This window comes from Pseudophryne corroboree, chromosome 1 (genome assembly GCF_028390025.1).
Source record: "Pseudophryne corroboree isolate aPseCor3 chromosome 1, aPseCor3.hap2, whole genome shotgun sequence".
NCBI classification, from domain to species: domain Eukaryota; kingdom Metazoa; phylum Chordata; class Amphibia; order Anura; family Myobatrachidae; genus Pseudophryne; species Pseudophryne corroboree.
Genome location: NC_086444.1, coordinates 1,243,482,784 through 1,243,495,727, shown reverse-complemented (window position 1 = coordinate 1,243,495,727; position 12,944 = coordinate 1,243,482,784). Strand labels below are relative to the sequence as shown.

At 47.5% G+C, this 12,944-nt stretch overlaps 1 protein-coding gene across 4 annotated transcripts in view; it reads left to right on the top strand.

Annotated features, from left to right (window-relative positions):
- The window catches only part of LOC134931777 (nucleolar protein 56-like), a 73,975-nt gene extending 62,357 nt beyond the window's left edge, over positions 1-11,618 (top strand). For all 4 annotated transcript variants that reach the window (XM_063925482.1, XM_063925465.1, XM_063925472.1 and 1 more), the window contains 4 exons: positions 121-264; positions 9,591-9,716; positions 10,226-10,375; positions 10,519-11,618. In XM_063925482.1, the coding sequence (XP_063781552.1) occupies positions 121-264; positions 9,591-9,716; positions 10,226-10,375; positions 10,519-10,536 (438 nt within the window). In that variant the 3' untranslated portion in view covers positions 10,537-11,618. The remainder of the gene's footprint in view (positions 1-120; positions 265-9,590; positions 9,717-10,225; positions 10,376-10,518) is intronic.
- The last annotated feature ends 1,326 nt before the right edge of the window (positions 11,619-12,944 follow it).

Below are 12,944 nucleotides of genomic sequence, written 5' to 3'. Positions count from 1 at the left end.
ATAGATTTGGTACAGGCTAAACCGCAGGCTCCATGGTCAGTAGCTTCAATCTGTCCATTGCGCAATACGGAATAACCTTTTTGTATGAAATGTCCCAGAATCCTATTCTCTGTCCATTAGGCCTCCGAGGTGACGGTGGAGATAATGAGGGAACCAGAGACAAAAGACTGGGAGGAGAAAGAAGAGGAGAAGAGATTACAGGTGATGGTAACGGAGGAGGACATTGAGGCGGAAGACAATGAGCCGTCACCTGACAGAGATGAGGTGAGTCAGACGCTGACCAGGCCACCACTCTCTGGTTGAATGTGTGAGAAGAAGCTCAGTAGAGGTCCATAGTGTGATGAATGGACTTTGTCAATCTGTCCTATCTGGGGGACTCTGCCAATCATGGGGTGTAAGGGGCGATGTGGGCAGCTCACACATCACACTTACATGTGGCTAAGCCCTCACTCTACATCCTATGGTACCAGTCGGAATCCAGGTTCTTTTATGTCCACATTTACATACAGCTTTGTTGTAGTATTCCTGTTTTGCCATACACATTACTTGGAGAGTTCTTGGACGATCTTCGTGTCCCGGTGTACGGATGCCTGGTGTCTGCTATTCCGGGAACTGGGTGCACCAGGGTGACTGATATTGGGCGCGATGCAACTCGCAAATGCTGGGGATTGTGCACCAGGAGCCACGGCAGAAAGTACAGTGTACCCAGTCTCGGTGATACACTGGGCAGTCTGATCTGTGGGTGCCGGGATGTTGAAGGGCCACCATACATTGTGAAAAACCCGCCTTTTAGTCAGACACCCCACAAAAGCATAGTGCTGGGCGAAGCTTTTCTCCTCTCACTGCTGTGTCTGATGGGGAGGAATTGTCCATGAGGAAGGGTGGCTGGCGCTCTTTTTCGCCTTCTTGGTGGGAAAAGCGGTATGGACAGCCCACCTGAACTCATTTCCTTGTAACCCCCTGTATTTGCTGAGCACTGTCATACCATTAGCTGTGCTGGGAACCCGGCTCTTCTAGGTCTGACTGAGTGGGTGTCTCTCCGTGTTACGGTCTCTGCAGTTGTCACCGGTGTAATCTCACAGGGTAAAGGGCAGTTAATCTGACGTTTCGCTCTCATTGTCCTGACTGTTTTGCATTTCTGTTTTGGCCTCTTTTTTGCTTTCTTTCTTTTTCTCTTACGTCCTAGAGGATGCTGGGGACTCCGTAAGGACCATGGGGTATAGACGGGCTCCGCAGGAGACATGGGCACTATAAAGAACTTTTAGTATGGGTGTGCACTGGCTCCTCCCTCTATGCCCCTCCTCCAGACCTCAGTTAGATCCTGTGCCCAGAGGAGACTGGGTGCATTACAGAGGAGCTCTCCAGAGTTTCTCTAAATAAAGAATTTTGTTAGGTTTTTTATTTTCAGGGAGCACTGATGGCAACAGGCTCCCTGCATCGTGGGACTGAGGAGAGAGAAGCAGAGCTACTTAACTGATAGGCTCTGCTTCTTAGGCTACTGGACACCATTAGCTCCAGAAGGAGTCGGAACGCTGGTCTCACCCCGCAGTTCGTCCCAGAGCCGCGCCGCCGTCCTCCTCGCAGAGCCAGAAGATAGAAGACGGGTGAGTATAAGAAGAAAAGAAGACTTCAAGGCGGCAGAAGATCTTCACTGAGGTAAGCGCGCAGTGGTAACGCTGCGCGCCATTGCTCCCACACAAAACACACACGGAACAGGCACTGATGGGTGCAGGGCACAGGGGGGGCGCCCTGGGCAGCAATAAACCTCGGGCATGGCTTTTCTGGATACATTAGGCTGCGGAGACAGTAAATGTAAAGATCCCCCGCCATTTTTTACATATTGAAGTGGGACCGAAGCCCGCCACTGGAGGGGGCGGAGCTTGATCCCTCAGCACTAACCGCCATTTTCTCCACAGAACGCTGCAGAGAAGCTGGCTCCCCGGACTCTCTCCTGCTGAACACAGTGACAGAGGGCTGAAAAAGAGGGGGGGGGGGGCATTTTCTAGGTGCAGTGAGTGTTTTACACATTGTTTGTGAATAAAAAGCGCTATCTGGGTGATTTTCCAGTATTTACTAGGTGCTGGGTGTGTGCTGGCATACTCTCTCTCTGTCTCTCCAAAGGGCCTTGTTGGGGAATTGTCCCCTTATAGATATATCCCTGTGTGTGGGGGTGTCGGTACGTGCGTGTCGGCATGTCTGAGGCGGAAGGCTCGTCCAAGGAGGAGGTGGAGCGAATGAGTGGTGTGTCATGAATGGATGGACATGTGGCATATGTTAAATGCAAGTGTGGCCTCATTACATAAGAGACTGGACCTGGCAGAGTCCAGGGAAAAAGCTGGGAGTCAATCCACGGATTGGTCTAGGTCACAGGGCCCGTCTGGGTCTCAAAAACGTCCCCTATTCCAAATAGCTGACACTGATACCGACACGGATTCTGATTCCAGTGTCGATTATGATGATGCAAGATTGCACCCAAGGGTGGCTAAAGGTATTCAGTGTATGATTATTGCAGTGAAAGATGTTTTGCATATCACAGATGAACCCTCTGTCCCTGACACGAGGGTGCGCATGTATAAGGAGAAGAAACCTGAGGAAACATTTCCCCCATCTCATGAGCTGAACGAGGTATGTGAGAAAGCTTGGGAAACTCCAGACAAAAAACTGCAGATTCCCAAAAGGATTCTTATGGCGTATCCTTTCCCTGCTCAGGACAGGGTGCGTTGGGAATCCTCTCCCAGGGTGGACAAGGCTTTGACGCGTCTGTCCAAGTAGGTGGCGCTACCGTCTCCGGATACGGCAGCCATAAAGGATCCTGCTGATCGCAGACAGGAAACTACTTTAAAGTCTATTTATGCGCATACAGGTGTTTTGCTCAGACCGGCAATTGCGTCGGCATGGGTATGTAGCGCAGTTGCAGCATGGACGGATACCTTGTCAGAGGGCCTTGATACCCTAGATAGGTATACCATTTTATTAACATTAGCCCACATTAAAGACGCAGTCTTATTTATGAGGGACGCTCAAAGAAACGTTGGGCTGCTGGGTTCCAGAGCCAATGCCATGGCTATTTCTGCGAGACGAGCTCTATGGACCCGCCAGTGGACGGGTGACGCAGACACCAAGAAACATATGGAGGTTTTACCTTACAAGGGTGAAGTGTTGTTTGGGGAGGGGCTTGCGGACCTGGTTGCCACAGCTACCGCGGGTAAATCTACCTTTTTACCTTTTGTTCCCTACAAGCAAAAGAAAACTCCACAATATCAGATGCAGTCCTTTCGGTCGCATAAGGCCAGAAGAGGTCGGGGCTCCTCTTTCCTTGCCAGAGGTGAGGGTAAAGGAAAAAAAACACCTGCGTTGGCTAGCTCCCAGGAGCAAAAGTTCTCCCCGGCTTCTACAAAATCCACCGCATGACGCTGGGGCTCTCCTAAGGGAGTCCGCACCGGTGGGGGCACGTCTTCGACTTTTCAGCCGAATCTGGGTTCTTTCAGAAGTGGATCCTTGGGCAATCGAAATTGTTTCCCAGGGCTACAAGCTGGAATTCGAAGAGGTGCCCCCCCCCGCCGATTTTTCAAGTCGGCCTTGCCAGCTTCGCCACCGGAAAGGGAGGTAGTGTTAGCTGCAATTCAAAAGCTGTGTCAACAGCAAGTGGTGGTCAAGGTTCCCCTGGTTCAACAGGGAAAAGGGTATTATTCAACCCTATTTGTGGTTCCGAAGCCGGAAGGTTCGGTCAGACCCATTTTAAATCTGAAATCCCTAAACCTGTACTTGAAAAAGTTCAAATTCAAGATGGAATCACTCCGAGCGGTCATATCCAGCATGGAAAGGGGGGAATTTATGGTGTCACTAGACATAAAGAATGCATACCTTCATGTCCCCATATACCCTCCTCATCAGGAATACCTGAGATTCGCTGTACAGGACTGTCATTACCGGTTTCAGACGTTGCCGTTTGGGCTTTCCACGGCCCCGAGGATTTTCACCAAGGTAATGGCAGAGATGATGGTGCTCCTGCGCAGGCAGGGAGTCACAATCATTCCCATACTTGGCTGATCTCCTGATAAAGGCGAGATCGAGAGACAAATTGCTGGAGAGTGCTGCAACAGCACGGTTGGATTCTCAATCTGCCAAAGTCACAATTGGTTCCAACGACTCGGCTATCGTTCCTAGGCACGATTCTGGACACGGAACAAAAGCGGGTCTTTCTCCCATTGGAAAAAGCCCAGGATCTCCAAAACATGGTCAGAGACCTGCTAAAACCAAAAAGAGTGTCTGTTCATCAATGCACTCGAGTTCTGGGAAAAATGGTGGCAGCCTACGAGGCCATCCCCTTCAGCAGGTTTCATGCGAGGACTTTTCAGTGGGACCTTCTGGACAAGTGGTCCGGGTCTCATCTACAAATACATCAGAAAATAACCCTGTCCCCCAGGGCCAGGGTGTCTCTCCTGTGGTGGCTGCAGAGTGCTCACTTTCTAGAGGGTCGCAGGTTCGGCATTCAAGACTGGGTTCTGGTGACCACGGACGCGAGCCTCCGAGGATGGGGAGCAGTCACACAAGGAAGACATTTTCAAGGAATATGGTCAAGCCAGGAGGCTTGCCTACACATCAACATACTGGAATTGAGGGCCATATACAACGGCCTACAACAAGCGGAGGATCTTCTTCGGGGCCTCCCGGTTCTGATTCAATCAGACAACGTCACAACCGTGGCTCATGTAAACCGCCAAGGCGGAACAAGGAGCAGAGTGGCGATGGCGGAAGCCACCAGGATTCTTCGCTGGGCGGAAAATCATGTAAGCGCTCTGACAGCAGTCTTCATTCCGGGAGTGGACAACTGGGAAGCAGACTTCCTCAGCCGACACGATCTCCATCCAGGAGAGTGGGGACTTCATCAAGAAGTTTTTGCAGAGATAACAAGTCATTGGGGACTTCCTCAAATAGACATGATGGCGTCACGACTCAACAAGAAGCTTCGGAGGTATTGTGCCAGGTCACGGGACCCTCAGGCAGTAGCAGTAGACGCCCTAGTGACACCATGGGTGTTTTGGTCGGTCTATGTGTTTCCTCTTCTTCCTCTCATCTCAAAAATATTGAGACTCATAAGACAAAAGTGAGTGCAGGCAATACTCATTGTCCCTGATTGGCCTCGAAGAGCCTGGTACTCAGATCTTCAGGAAATGCTCACAGAAGATCCGTGGCCTCTTCCTCTCAGGGAGGACCTGTTACAGCAGGGGCCATGTGTGTTTCAAGACTTACCATGGTTACGTTTGACGGCATGGCGGTTGAACACCGGATCCTAGCTGAGAAAGGTATTCCGGAGGAAGTCATCCCTACACTCTCCTCAAGGATAGGAAGGAGGTGACGGCAAAGCATTATCACCGTATCTGGAGGAAGTATGTATCTTGGTGTGAAGCCAAGAATGCTCCTACCTAAGATTTCCATCTGCGCCGGTTTCTCCACTTTCTACAGACAGAAGTGGATATGGGCCTGAAGTTAGGCTCCATTAAGGTTCAGATTTCGGCCCTATCTATCTTCTTTAAGAGGGAATTGGCTTCTCTCCCAGAAGTTCAGATGTTTGTGAAGGGAGTGCTGCACATCCAGCCACCCTTTGTGCCCCCAGTGGCACCGTGGGACCTTAACGTGGTCTTAAAATTCCTGAAGTCTCACTGGTTTGAACCTCTTCAAACAGTTGAATTAAAATTTCTCACGTGGAAGGTGGTCATGTTATTGGCCTTGGCATCTGCAAGGCGGGTGTCCGAATTGGCGGCCTTGTCCCACAAGAGCCCCTATTTGATTTTCCATGTGGATAGAGCTGAGTTGAGGACGAGTCCTCAATTTTTGCCTAAGGTGGTTTCTTCATTTCGTATGAACCAACCTATTGTGGTGCCTGTGGCTACGGGGGACAGGGAGGACTCCAAGTCCCTGGATGTAGTCAGGGCCTTAAAGATTTATGTAGCCAGGACGGCTAGGGTTAGGAAAACAGAGGCTCTGTTTGTCCTGTATGCAGCCAACAAGGTTGGCGCTCCTGCTTCTAAGCAGACTATTGCTCGCTGGATCTGTAACACGATTCAGCAGGCTCATTCTACGGCTGGATTGCCGTTACCAAATTCAGTAAAGGCCCATTCCACTAGGAAGGTGGGCTCTTCTTGGGCGGCTGCCCGAGGCGTCTCGGCATTACAGCTTTGCCGGGCAGCAACTTGGTCGTGTTCAAACACTTTTGCAAAATTCTACAAGTTTGATACCCTGGCTGAGGAGGACCTCGCGTTTGCTCAGTCGGTGCTGCAGAGTCATCCGCACTCTCCCGCCCGGTTTGGAGCTTTGGTATAAACCCCATGGTCCTTACGGAATCCCCAGCATCCTCTAGGACGTAAGAGAAAATAAGATTTTAAACCTACCGGTAAATCTTTTTCTCCTAGTCCGTAGAGGATGCTGGGCGCCCGTCCCAGTGCGGACTAAATCTGCAAGACTTGTAAATAGTTGTTGCTTTCACAAGGGTTATGTTGCAGTTGGAATCGGTCTTTGATACTGTTTTTTGTTCATACTGTTAACTGGTTCATATATTCCATGTTATATGGTATGGGCTGGTATGAATCTTGCCCTTAGATTAACAAAATCCTTTCCTCATACTGTCCATCTCCTCTGGGCACAGTTTTCTAACTGAGGTCTGGAGGAGGGGCATAGAGGGAGGAGCCAGTGCACACCCATTCTAAAGTTCTTTATAGTGCCCATGTCTCCTGCGGAGCCCCTCTATACCCCATGGTCCTTACGGAGTCCCCAGCATCCTCTACGGACTAGGAGAAAAAGATTTACCGGTAGGTTTAAAATCTTATTTTTTCCAGTATGTTTGAAAAACGTTCCAGATCCAAAGGCTGCTGAGGAGTCTCCACATGTTCCAGATACCATGCTAAATTGCCTCTGGGCCTTATGTATCCAGGTGGCCGCTGTGGCAGTTTGCACTTCTTGGGATTGGGATAGTCCCTATCCAAGATGGCTGTAGCTGCCTGTCTTGGCTAACGGGTACACTTCATCGGAGACCTGGTAAACAGGGCTGAGCTACCAGCTGAAGGGAGTCAACAAAGATTATTCCTCCACTTTGCCAGGCCCACAGCAGACCCCCTCCACCCAACATCTCTGCCATCTCCCTCCCTTTTTCCAACCAACCCACTCTCTGGTCCCAGTGTCACAGCCTGCAGCTCCATCTGTGTCTTTGCTTACGGAAACTAAGAAGCAGATGGTCCACTTGCCATATATTTCTCCACTAATTATTTGGGGCATGGCTGAAGCCTGATAGGCATGATCAGGTGCCACATCACTTTGCTTTGGTGTACCATTTTGTGCCCAAAGACTTGAGGCAATAGAAAATGTTCCCATGGGTGGATGCTCCCATTGCCAGGCTTGCCATTGCTATCACCATTCCTATTCCTGATTCAGCATTCTTTAAAGGATGGCTCGGACTTGAAATGTGAGGTGGTGGTCCATTTGCGGCTTCTCTTCAGACAATCTTAGCGTCTGCTTGAGCTAACAAGGCCACTGAGAAATGGTCAGAGCAGTTTTAGTGTTTTGGGGTAGCAGACCAGTCCTTGATTGGATCTACTTCCTCTGATGGACCATACCATGGATGTTCTGCCCTATGCAAGGGATGCCAATATGAATGCAGCCCTTGGCCTGAAATGGATTTCTGTTGTGACTTAAATACTGGGAGGTGGACGCCAAATTTATGAAGGCCTTGGAAGCGTTGCCCATTGCTGGCTCTGACATTTTTGAGGTGAGGCTAGAATTAATCTTTGCATTCTCCTCGGCTGGAAAGTACAGATGTGTCCTACCTCATCTGTATGCTTAAGAGGAACGTCCTTTCAAGGTTATTCCTGTGGTGGTAAGAAGTCTTCATGGGGCAGGCACCCCTGTCAGAAGCCTGCCAGCAAGCAGTTAGCATGGCGGAGTTCATTTACACCCAGAACGGTCTTTAGTGGGGATCCCTCAGCTACGATTTTGGAATTTGTAGGCAGGTTCTATCTCAGATCAGTGGGTGAGAGATATCAGAGAGAGAGAGAGAGAGAGAGAGACTGTATTCTATACCTCACTGATGCTTTTCACACCTTTCTGAAGGACGAAGTAAGGGACATGGCATTGATAAGGGCCATTCAATCATTACCGTGCTCAGGAGTCATGGGCCTGGTCCCAAATGACCAGAAAGGCTTCTGCCTTTACTCCAATTTTTCATTCCATTCGATTCTGAACCTCAAATTCCTGAATGAGCATACACTTACCCTTTCAGTGATCAACGCCATGAAGTGAGATGAATTTCTCACATCCATGGACATCTAGGACGCATACTTGAATGTCCCAATTTAGGAATGCCTCACTACCTACTCAGATTTGGTGTGGGCAGTGCTCCTTTCCAGTTCCAGGCTCTTCTGTTCTGTCTTGTGACAGCTCAATGGATCTTTTTGAAAAAGATGGTAGTAATTTTGCTTTTGCGATCAAAATTGGTGGAAGTTATTCTGTACTTGTTTTGACCTGCTAATCGGCTAAATCGGTTGCAACTGATAGACACACACAGCGGAGTAATATTTTACCTCAAATTTCACTTGATCCCATTGCGGAGATTTTCTCTTCCACACCAGATTATTGTGGGTTTATCTAGGGGAAGACAAGAATTTAACCATCCTGCGGTACTGGAGTGTCATATTTGTAGTGCACGCTTTTGCTAGGTCGGATGGTATCTTGCTTTTGAGGCGGTACCATTGTGTGCTTATATTCAAGGACTTTCAGATGCAGCTCCTGGCCTGCAGGTTGTGAGTGGATCCTCGTCTAACAAGCCAGCTTCCTTCTGTCTCCAGTGACCTGGCATTGTTTTCCATCATGGCGGAATAGACACCACCTCAGCCAGGGCCAGAACCTGTCTATGGGGACCTGGACCATTGTCGCTAGAGGGTTGGGTAGTGGTGATATTGAATCTTCCTCTGCAGGAACTTTGGTCTCGTGAAGAAGTCCTTCATCCAGTGCTTGCCATTAAACTGACAAGCCCAGCCGTTCCTTCAGGACAGTCCTCTTCAGGACAGATCCAATCCTACAGTGCTATGAAGGTCCGTGGAGATAGATTTGCTTTTTTGAGGTAAATTGACAGCCTTCGTCATCTTGTATGATGCCCACTAAAGAGGTCCCCAGGTGGGAGGACAGAGAAAAGAGGATTTTTGGTACTCCCCGTTAAATCCATTTCTTATTCCATTTGGGGGGACACTGCCCTTTGCTGTGCACTCTTTGTTCCTCACTAAGGTTTGAGTGGTGGCTCTGATTTGAGTATTTATATATTTAGGCTCTCCTATGTGCTTTCATAAGCTGAAACTGGATTCCGATTGGCTCCGTAGGGCCTGATGTGGGACATAGAGGGGAGGGATTAGCTACAAACAAGTAGATTGAAGCACCAGCTCCTCACAGCGCCCCCCTACATCCCATGGTTGGTAGTGTTCCCCAAATTGAGTTGGAGAAACAGATTTAACAGTGAGTATCAAAACTAAATTTCTGTTATCTTTTACAGTGGAATGTGAATGCCAGGTGGCGCTCTGGAACTCACATTATTCTTCTTTCCATAGGAGGAAAAGCCAAGCAAGAGGAAGAGAAAACGGAAGTCTGAGGGCAACATCACGGAGAACGGGATAGAGGAAGAACAGACTACATCCAAAAGGAAAATGAAGAAATCCGCCCCTAAAGAATCAACGGTAACGGAACAATAAGAAATGTAGAGTATGAATTCATAGCCACTTCAGTCTATGTCGGCATTAAATTCCCTCCCGACAGGAAATGATCTCTATATTGCTGAGTGATGTCTTTTCCACTCCCGGGAGTGTACTTTGTATTATGATGTGTTGCATTTTATTTTTAATGTACTGGTCGATTCTATAACTCTATAGTTGCTGAATACACTCGGACTGGACTTGGCACTACATACATTCTCCTTTCTGCTTACTGGGACCTTGCACGGCCGCATGTTGGCTGCTAGATAAATCAGTCTCGCCGATCGTCGCCTTTTGTGGTCGGAGTTGAGGTTGCGTTATGCATCTTTCTGTTCATTTCCTAACTGGTGGGTTTTTATTTGTATTAAAAGTTTCTCTACAGACTGAACCGCGGAGTCTCCAGGGTCAGGAGCTTCTATCTGTCTAAGTGACGGCGCAATACGGAATAATCTTTTTGTATGAAATGTCTTAGTATCCTATTATTTGTCCATCAGGCCTCAGAGGGGACGGTGGAGATAAATCGGAAACTGGAGAAGAAAGAACAGAAGAAGAAGAAACGAAAGAAGAGACTAGAGGCGATGGTAACGGAGGAGGACGATGATCTGGAGGACAATGAGCCATCACTGGACAGAAGCGGAGATGAGGCGAGTCAAACGATGACTAGGGCGCCACTCGCTGGCCATAAGGCTCCCTAGGGCTCCATTGTGTAATGGATGGACTTTGTTTGTATCCTGAAATGCTAATGCTAGGTGGCTCTCTGAAGCTCATGTTCTCATTCTTTCTTCAGGAAGAAGAGGTGAGCTAGAAGAAGAAGAAACATAAAGTACGGCAGCAGAAAGAAGAGGACTAAGCGGAGTCGTTGTGTGCCTCTCATTTCAGAAGTGGTTTTACATCTTCATTAGTTTTCTGCATAGACTAAACCCTGGAGGTTCCTGTGTGTGGAGCCCCAGTCTGTCCATTCAAGTGACTGCACAATATGGAATAACCTTCCTATATGAATTCCCCAGAATGCCTTTCTCTGTCCATTTACCTGCAGATTAAAGGGACGCGACTTGTAAGCCTTTGAGCAGAGAAAAACCATCCCCTGATTGCAGTTATAGAGCCCTCTAGGTCTTCTGTAGAGTAACGGTGGTGGTTGAGGTGGCCTGTGACTGTACAGAGCTGGGAATGTGAGTACCCTATGGTGCGTGCAGGTCACTGCTGTGGAGTCTGAATCCAGTGTATACCACAAATGGTGGATTCATACATATATATATTACTGTTACCGAGCCAGAGTAAAGCCACAGGCCCAGCGTTGTCCTTCAGCCAGTATACACATCCAGCACGTGTGGATTGCTGGGAAATCCTCTGGGTAAGCGAGGTGTACCAGGAGAAGCGGAGGCAGCGCTGTGTATGGTGACACCATAGTACGTGACTTCTGCTCAGCCTGTGAGAAGGCATTACTCACATGTATAGAATGGCTGTGGTTAGCGTTTGGGGTCAGCAATCGCCTGCTGCTTGGAACATGGGGGGGTACGTCTGCTGTAGCCAGGGAGGCTCGGAGCTAAATCCTGGGAGGGCCTTTCTCCTTCCATAAGTTGATTCATACTTTGATTGGGAAAGTAGGACACTAGGTATTAAAGTGTGTATAATATTGTATATATAAAAGCAGGATTCTGTCTGGTCCGTGTATTGAGGAATACAGGACTCATTGTGTTTTTAGATATCTGGATGCCATATCCGAAGCCATAAGCTTTCCATTTCGCAGGGAATTCCAGGATGACCGATGAACAGTGGTTGTGTGAAGGGCTTACAGTTATTGTTCCGGATGTTACAGTTATACAATACATTGTTTCATAATGTGATTGCTTAAATCACTCTGGGTATAAAGTGGAAGCTAAAACGAAACGCGTCAGTCTCTCTTTTTCTTCGATGACGGTACTATACAGTAGCATTATTACTTCTTTCTGCTACTGATTCCTCTCCCTATGCACCAAGCATCTGACTAGCCTTCCTCATTGCTGTGTTACATTGCTTACCTGCCTTTATGTCACCTGAAATAGTGACTCCTAGATCCCTTTCCTCCTCAGTAGTTTCCAATATAGTGCCATTAATACTATATTTATCCTTTATGTCACCTGATAGTGACTCCTAGATCCCTTTCCTCCTCAGTAGTTTCCAGTATAGCGCCATTAATACTATATTTATCCTTTATGTCATCTGAAATAGTGACTCCTAGATCCCTTTCCTCCTCAGTAGTTTTCAGTCTACTGCCATTAATACTATATTTATCCTTTGTCACCTGAAATAGTGACTCCTAGATCCCTTTCCTCCTCAGTAGTTTCCATTATAGCGCCATTAATACTATATTTATCCTTTGTCACCTGATAGTGACTCCTAGATCCCTTTCCTCCTCAGTAGTTTCCAGTATTGTGCCATTAATACTATATTTATCCTTTATGTCACCTGAAATAGTGACTCCTAGATCCCTTTCCTCCTCAGTAGTTTCCAGTATTGTGCCATTAATACTATATTTATCCTTTATGTCACCTGAGATAGTGACTCCTAGATCCCTTTCCTCCTCAGTAGTTTCCATTATAGCGCCATTAATACTATATTTATCCTTTATGTCACCTGAAATAGTGACTCCTATATCCCTTTCCTCCACAGTAGTTCCCAGTATTGTGCCATTAATACTATATTTATCCTTTATGTCACCTGATAGTGACTCCTAGATCCCTTTCCTCCTCAGTAGTTTCCAGTATAGTGCCATTAATACTATATTTATCCTTTATGTCACCTGAAATAATGACTCCTAGATCCCTTTCCTCCTCAGTAGTTTCCAGTATAGCGCCATTAATACTATATTTATCCTTTATGTCACCTGAAATAGTGACTCCTAGATCCCTTTCCTCCTCAGTAGTTTCCAGTATAGTGCCATTAATAATATATTTATCCTTTATGTCACCTGAAATAGTGACTCCTAGATCCCTTTCCTCCTCAGTAGTTTCCAGTATAGTGCCATTAATACTATATTTATCCTTTGTCACCTGAAATAGTGATTCCTAGATCCCTTTCCTCCTCAGTAGTTTCCAGTATATCGCCATTAATACTATATTTATCCTTTATGTCACCTGAGATAGTGACTCCTAGATCCCTTTCCTTCTCAGTAGTTTCCAGTATAGCGCCATTAATACTATATTTATCCTTTATGTCACCTGAAATAGTGATTCC